This window comes from Anoplopoma fimbria, chromosome 5, assembly GCF_027596085.1.
Source record: "Anoplopoma fimbria isolate UVic2021 breed Golden Eagle Sablefish chromosome 5, Afim_UVic_2022, whole genome shotgun sequence".
Taxonomy (NCBI): domain Eukaryota; kingdom Metazoa; phylum Chordata; class Actinopteri; order Perciformes; family Anoplopomatidae; genus Anoplopoma; species Anoplopoma fimbria.
The window spans coordinates 15,197,505-15,206,110 of record NC_072453.1 but is presented as its reverse complement, the minus strand read 5'-3'; the positions used below and the strand labels follow the sequence as shown (position 1 = coordinate 15,206,110).

Sequence of the window (8,606 nt, the reverse complement as noted above, 5' to 3'; positions counted from 1 at the left end):
CCCACTCAAGTCATGGTTTTGTTTTCCTTATTGAGTCACATTTATTCACAATGTGTATTTGTTTGTCTCTGTTTCTTTATAATTAGATGTCAGTATTTTTTTTCCGGCTGCAGTTCAATCTGTCTGTGTTCCTTCAAAATTGACGGCCATCTGTTATTGGTCCGTGTGGCCTCACAGATTGTCCCACCTGCTACCCATCCTGTGCCACCAGCAAAGGTATACAGTTATTGGAAACAGTGTCTTTGAAGCTTTACAGAGTTAATCCAATCAGCTAGCAGAGGGCCTGGCATACGCGCTTCCAGTTCCTTTGCAGCTGGGCCCCTTGTTGGCCAAGGAGAAGTTTGCACCTCCGCACACGAGGGACGTCTGACCATGGCACTGTCCTTGGGCTTCTCTTTGGCCTGCTGCCTTCAAACCTCTGGTCCCACCGCCTGTGTGCAGAACTCTGGCTGCATATTGGACACAATTCCCCTCCGACTCCTGCACAGTCCCAGCCTCCAGAGTGTTTGTGCCACCACGGTGGATCTCACTTTGAGACCCAGACATTTTCATGGGGATGGAGAGGCTTTTCTGTTTTAATTCCTGTGCGAGTTCCACTGTAATTTCAAAGGAGCAGGGTGTTTGTGTGGAGCTGAGATTCTTCTCCGACCCCAGTGTAACGATGATGGTGGCAGGAGGGCTTACGCTGCGGGGCATAACATCAGGCGCCAGCACGACATTCTCATGGTGCGAAGAGGGAGAATAGCTCATGGGCACCGCTGTCTTTCCAGCCAATGCGGGGTGCCACTTGAGGAGCGCCCGTTGGTTCCGCTGACTCGTGTCCACATTCTCGAGGTCACATGCTTGGAGGGAGGGAATGATGGGCACAGAGCGGGTGCGCAGGGAAGGTGGAAGGTAGGTTGTTCCCTTATCCAGACGGGTGCACGGGACCTCGGCCCATCCCTTCCTGGCTGCGAAGTGAGAGAGTGACGTCCTGCTGAGGAGGGCGCCGACCTTTCCGCTGGCAGAATCGCACCTTTAGGCAGAAGAAGGAATAGAAATGGCAGAGAGAAAAAGAAAAACCAAGTCAGTTAAATCATGACCTTTTTATCCCAGACACTCATTTCCTAAGAGGAATAAAAAATAGAATATGGAGATAAAAGCGGCCGTTCTTTTGTGTTTTTTACCATCTCATTCCCGTCATTGTTCTGTACAAAACGAAAAACATCTTGCACGGAAAAAAACATTATAAAGTATTGTTCTTTCATAAGCTTGTGTAATTATTTATAATCCTCGACATGAGCAGTCCGTATTGTTGCTGCATGAACTGAACAAACCCTTCTCTCTTGACTGCCTTATCGGCGATTTAAGGCTTTAGAAACACAGCAGCTGGATGCCTGACCCCGGCCTGTGGGAGGATGTGGAAAATGTGTCTCCTTGAACATGTGTGTTCTAATTACGACTACCTAATCTAACAGAACACACCTAGTCTGACGGGTTTATAATGAGACAATGGGGGCTAATGTAGGAGTCTTTGCGGGTGGGAGAGTCTCAGCATGATGATGATGCATCTTGCAACCAAGTATGAGTAGTTGTCACAAAACAGTGCCGACAAGCTTGAAAGGCATCATGTGCAGTATGTGAATAATACAGGAGAGCAGGGAAACTCATCCAGAATCAAGTGGGTAAGTTTGAATATCAGTTGAATGTGCACAAGAGTTAATATTGTTACTGAAGACTCAATTCACATTTAGAATCACCCCGGCAAAGCCGTAGGAGACAGCCAGTGTTATTGTCAGCCTTCAGAGACTGTTTGTAGCATAACCAAGTTTAAATAATTCAATTACTTTCCTATTCCTCCCTCGGTATTAGAAGGGCAAATGCAAGCTTGAGGTAAATCCGGCAGATCAAAACATATCTAAAAATAACTCCCGTAGCAAATTTTGACGACAATTCTGTCCTTATCTGTGATGGGTAAATATATGTTTGACACTGGATAATGAAACTGACAATACTCTGCGGGGATTTGTTGTCACAAAATGGAAAACACAGAGTGCTCTCGTGTTTGTTTGCTGTTGTCGCCTCGAACACTTTCTCCTGCACTCTGTGCCTCCATCTTTCCTTCCCCGCACTCATCATCTCTGCACAATCTTCCTTCTTTCCTCACCTACCCCTCTCTCGTTCTCTCACTCTCCTTTCCACCTCCCATTTCTCATTTCCAGAGATGAGAGAGCGTATCCATGGCAACAAGGGAGAGGAGGGGGCTGGAGGAGGGGGAGGAGGAGGACGAGGAAGAGGGGGCTGTAAGCTTGGTAGCGTGTTGTATGGCTGTTAAGTCGAGAAATACGTCACTTCAGCCTCCCGAAGGCCAGCGGAATACACTCGACTGATAGATCTGCGAGGGAATTATCAATGGATAATGAGATCTAAATTGTTTAACTGTACAAATGAAATCTTATCCGAGAGAAGATGAGAAACCGTCAGCTATTCTCCTAAACACTTGAATAAGCTCTGTCAGGTTAAATTGCCTATAGTTTACAGATTTTGTCTTTGTGATTTAAAAAAAAAAAGTCTCATTAGTTCCTTTAGTAGTCTGTTTATTTGTCATTGTGTGTGTGCGCACGTGTGTGTGTGTGTGTGTGTTAGGAGGGAAACTGTTATGCTCCTGGAGGATCTGCCCGCACAACCATTTGAAAGAACTGCTGAGCTCCATGGAGCTTTGTTTAAAAATGTAAATTATGGAAATAGGTCACATGAAGAGTTTGGCAGCTTGCAGTGTATCTTACAAGCCACTGTCGTGCTCAATCAGGTTGGCATGCTAATAGAAACATTGCTTGGCACTTTTAAGTGTGTGGAATGCACGAGGGACACTACTGCTTTAACGGCAGACGTTTCTGATAACAGTGCCATCGTTCAAGCTGCACACACTGACAGCAAATTAGGCTGTTCCTGAGTCGTATGCTAAATGGGACTGCCTTACTCAGGCTTAAAGATTCTCTCTTCTGCATTCTTGAATTAATCCTAAAATAATTCAATGTTTTTATTGTTACTTGTTTAGAGAGAACTGCTTGACATTACGCATGACTCTGCTTAGGAAAACAAGCATTTCAATCAACAGTGAAAGATAAATAGTTTCCAGCTTTGCTACATGGTACATAACAATAAATCTACTTCATAATCTGAAAATCTTTGAGGCAAAAAAAGAAAAGTCTTAACTGAAATACTTTGTCTCAACATGGATCATCTCCTCCCTCCTTGAGGACACGGGGCGAACATCCCTCTTTGATAACAAATGTGTCAGAGAGGATTTCATTTCAAACTATTCTTTTGAACCTGTGCCAGCGTGATCCTCAGACTGTACTTTTTAAATGTGTAAGTTATTTTAAGCCCCCAGATAGCCAACTGGCGAGAGGTGGCTCTGCCAAAAGTCCTCTCTGCTTCTAAAGCTTCCTGAAACAGCGCCAGTAGCGGCGCTTCACTTATGATAGCCATGAAAATAGGGCAACTCGCTGTCCTCACTTGACATCAGGACGAGCATAAGGAGGAGAATTCAAGATGTGTCAATGCCTGAAATTAATACTTTGCAATTTGTAATCTTGTTCTAGAAGGCGGCAGTCACCCAATATGGCTTCATATTTAGCTTGTACATTACAGAAAATGTCATTATTTATTTGATATGTGAACCACAAAGCTTCCACATAATGCTCGAGCCTTAGCCATTAGCCAATATCAACCCATTCTGGACATCTTGAAATTCATGTGAACTGGTGAATAATCTGGTAATTATATTAGGCGTAGTATTTTCAACCCTGATAAAACCATGCAGATAAATCCCATCTTCATTCACAGCAGTGGCAAGTGAAGGGAGGGTTACACACAGACTCATTTCTTGGACTTCCCCAGCACCATGATACTGTTGAGCAGTTGGGATCAAGTGTGTTCCTCCAAATGAATTGTGACAGTCTCAGTTGAAGGAGGGCACAGCAGATCTCATTTATTTCCGTGGATCAGATTTCAGAAAGCTAGTTCACGCTTTTGGTCTGGGAGCATTTCGGTCATAAACTCATTTCTCCCAAAATTATCCTTCTGCCACTCCAACTTAACCTCAGTTAGGCCGGGGGTCAGTGTCACTGAATCAGCTATTTGACATCAGCGTGGAAAGGGGCAAAGAGAATTTCCTCTTTGAGGATCAAACAAACACAACAAAACTATCGACAGAGAAAGTCAAAGTTTCACCTTCTTATGGATTCCATGTCTGTGGACTCATCCTCCTGCAAGTGTTTGTATATGTGGCGATTCACTCTGGATCCGTCAATGAGATTTGTCGATATTTTGTGTTTCCCTCTGGAAATGGGTGGGGTCCTGAAGTAATTAGTCTCCCTCCGTTGTTGGGCAGGACTGAGTGAAAGGGAACTACTCCTGTAACCAGAAGGGAATATCACAGATTAAACACACGACTTTACAAAAGTTGCATGAATTCAAACAGCACTCACTAATTCATGTATTAAGCAAATGTATCTCATCTCCTTTCGCTCATTGATATGATGAACTGAACTGGATTGACCTTTCTGTTTGATGTTTGAGAGGAAAAGAAGCCTCACATTTCACATTCAGTTGACTCTGTTCATTAATGACCTTGGTATTGAAGTGTAAGCATCAGACTGGGTTTGTGAAAAGAATAGTAATGTATCAATAAGCAATACAAATGACATACACGTTGAATCATTTGTCATGGCTCAGTCAAATAGGAGATAATAGAGAGAAGGATTTAACTCAAGAGTCAGCTATTCTCTGAGGCCGTACTTGAGCTAAATGCTAACATCAGCAACAATGCTAACATGCTGATGATTAGCAGGTACTATTTGCTCAGTTCATCAGTTCAGCCTGTTAGCATGCTAATATTTGCTAATTAACACTAAACAGAAAGTACTGCTGAGAAGTATGTGAGTGTCATTAGTTTTGCAGGTATTTGGTTACAAATCAAAGTACTTGGGAACCAATGATTCTTGATCTGGGGACAATAAATGCCCAACATTGTCCCCCATAGTGCAAGAAAGTTTAAATGGCTAAAAGGCAAGTACTTCTGGAACACGAAACTGCTTTGATTTGTCAGCCTATTTTCTGAAGCTGAAGAACATCTTCTTCTAAGCATATGCTAGTAAATAAAAGGGGATATTTCTGACACCCCCATTAAAAAAGGCCAGAATACATCGCTATCCTGCTGCCATCAAGGATCTTTAGAACCTGTGCTTCCTGCCGAGACACACTGTTTTTAAATTGTTCTTTTGGCAGCAAGTGGTCAACTTCAAAGAAGATCCCTGCACGTCTGCAGCAATAAAGAAATTACATTTAATGTGAGTCAAAGTTATACTGCACGATATTGCAATCCCATGTGCGTGTTTATCGTGCAAGAACAAACAGCTCCAAAAGCATTGTAGGAGTATAAAATACAGATTTTCAGTTTATTTAAATACATTTCAGCACTGTGGGTGCCTTGTTGATCACCTGTTACTCTTTCCTTTGTGAACAATACGTCCTCTGATTGTGTCAGTTTAACTGAACCACAAAAATGATTTATAACATATTATTACTGCTGGGTGGAAAACTTGTTTGCATTGAAGAACTGAACACAAATCAGTGACAAACATTCCGCAAACTTGATTTTGGCTCTTGAATAATTTGGCATTGCTGCAGTGACAAATTACAAAAATAGTGGAAAGTGGTGGACTGTGTTTAAATGTTAATCAAGATGTCAAACCATTTAGATTTTCTAGCTTGTCCTTCATCTGAACTCACCCATTCCCTTAAATTCATGCAGTAAACTAAATGTCCAGTACACGTCTGGTTATTAATTGATTGCTGACTGGACCACTGTGCAAAAAATATTCAGCTATAATAAATTCCAAATGTCCGTGGCTGTGGAACAATAAGCATGGCTAATGTTGGCTTTAGTCTTCGACAGCATGAACATTTGCATCTACTGATGTTGTAAAAAGTTTATATGAATAAAGCTGAATTATGTCAGTTTTGCTCGCTATTAGCATGCTGATTTTTTAATTAGGATTAACTGAAAGCTGGAAAAAATTAAAATATGATTTTGTGAACAAAATCACCAGGCTGTTGTAATTATTCAATGTTAAAGGTCTAAAACTGAAAGGCAGCTGCTTATCTCTACAATTCGCCCAAAAAAATTACAGCCTCCTGATTGGCTGTGAGAGTAATCCAGCACGTATTTCATTAAGTTCTTCTCTGTTTGGGCCTCTTTTGGACATAGTACAGAGAGAGAGAGAGAGAGAGAGAGAGAGAGAGAGAGAGAGGCAGAAAACACTGGGAGTCAGAGGAGGATGACTAGTGACAAGAATAAACACCCTTCTCCACAGAACCAGCAGGACACAACGACACAGCACTTCTAATATTTGCATGTGTTCACTGAGTCAATTTAAGAATATTGATTAGCCTAGAATTTCCTTATAATACAATCATGACAATGGAATCTTGGGGATTGATCAAATCCCCACAATAGCACAAATGACAACAATGATTGACTACTGGCAGTGTGATGATTATACATTGACTTGGACGTTGTTATTTCCATCAGATTTTGCTGGCAAAGCAACTGGGAAATATGCTTGAGAACAGGCGGAACAGAAGGAGCTGTGCTGGTCAGTTTACTCAGAACTTATCAAAATTGGAAATGATTGGGTCAAAATGATGGATTTGTTCATTTTTCCCTACTGACATATGTACAACAAGCACTGTGCAACAGAGAGAGAATGTGTTAATTCATAAACACTAGCCACATGGCTCAAGAGATGTCTGTCTTTGGTCCAGACTGAATTTTCTTTTGACAGACATTTATTCTAAGGATTGTTATGATCCCCTGGCTTTTCCTCTAGCGCCACCATGAGGTCACGCATTTTAGTTGAAGTTAACCGAGAGTCAAGGTCATCAACGGACAAATACCTGCAAAATGCAAAATACATTATATATATAATGTATTTTGCATTTTTATATATTAACAAAAGTTAGCATGCCTAAAAAACTAAACTACAATGGTGAACATGGTAAATATTAAATCTACCAAACATCAAGATGTTAGGATGTCAATGTGAGAATGTTTGCATGCTAAAGTTAGCATTTAGCTCATGACACCATTGTACAACCTAACACACTGTTCTTCTCATTGGTAAAAGAGCAGGTGATATGCTTTTTCTATCATCTTTATCGCCTCCATGTCTGATACATATATTCAGTGATTTATGTGATATCTACATTGTTTTACCCAACTCCCAGTTCAACAGATAAGCTGTGCATTCAAGCAAGTGAATCTGCTCATGCTCACACCCTGTGCTAAATCCTATGATACTCAGGTAGCATTTTGCAGCAATATTGATGTGACATATTGACATGCTTTAATGGAGCATTTCTCCTGATAGCTCCAAATGTGGTCCACTTTTCTCAGGTCAATAGCTGAAAGCATCTCAACATCATCCATCACAGTCAAGTTCTCCTCTGTCTCCTCTGAGAACAAGCCGAACACATGATTGACTGTCAGCTGCTCTCTGTGAAGCACCAGCATGACACTGTGGAGAATAAGAAGCCAGGACCGGTTGGCACCATCCCCACAGCCACATGACATGACAACCTTTTGGGAAAAACTTTCCTCTGCGACACAGCAGCGGCCAATTAAAACAGAGAGAAGTTGCCAACATAGTCAACCAGACATCCAAAAAACTCACTCTGAGTCTTTGCACACACACAACTTCTCAGTTCCCCATTATCTCTGCAAATAAAGCTTCCTCTAATCACTGTACATCCTGACTGTACTGTATGTCCTCACTACATAAGGGTGGGTTTGTATAATTTGCCCAGCAGTGTAATGAGACTTCAAATAAATGTGTGGAGCCTTATGCACAGTCTGCTCTCTTATCCAGAGTTGCTTCCGATGCTGTTCAACACCATCAGATCAAGTGAAAGGTAGACAGTTATCAATTAGAGCTTTAACAACAATGAGTGTAACAGGTGCAAAGGGAAAAACGTTTTTGCGAAACGACTTCTTGCACACTGTGTGGCTGAATGTCATTAACTGTCCTAGCGTGCATCCATATCATCAAAGCAAATTAAGCTTTTCCGTAAACATCCCAGGCCTTTGTAACACGCAGCACGCTCTATACCCACATCCCTGTGTTGTTCATTTTGTTAAATCTTCTGGCACTTGAAGGATGGCATGAAAGGAATTAGGTTGAACCAATGTTTAACTCTGCACATTAAACAAAAAGAACGTCTCCTCTTCCCCATCAGTGTGCAAGAAGACACTTCTGCCTGAGCACGTTTAATCACTTTGCACAATTTACTGGACATGCCATGTAAATATAGACATCTTCATTCATAGCTATTTTGAGAGACGGTAATTGATTGAATTAATCTTGCCAAACCAATAATCCTCCTCTAAAACGTCAGATTCTAACTATGGATATGCACACAGGCAAAGCTTATGTTGTTGAAAATGTATCCAAGATATATCTTAACATACCAAATTATAAACACCATAAATCTTTCGAACAATTTTACAAAAGGGTCTGTTTATTATTTGGAAGTCTATATTTTCTACCGTATTGCTGGGATGA

At 41.4% G+C, this 8,606-nt stretch overlaps 1 protein-coding gene across 1 annotated transcript in view; it reads right to left on the bottom strand.

Moving 5' to 3' along the window:
• Positions 1 to 253: 253 nt before the first annotated feature.
• nrg3b (neuregulin 3b) overlaps positions 254 to 8,606 on the bottom strand; it is a 176,778-nt gene continuing 168,425 nt past the window's right edge. Inside the window, exons 8-9 of the mRNA XM_054599429.1 lie at positions 4,216 to 4,398; positions 254 to 1,015 (exon numbers count right to left, since the gene is read on the bottom strand). Coding sequence (XP_054455404.1) covers positions 268 to 1,015; positions 4,216 to 4,398 — 931 coding nt within the window. The 3' untranslated portion in view covers positions 254 to 267. The remainder of the gene's footprint in view (positions 1,016 to 4,215; positions 4,399 to 8,606) is intronic.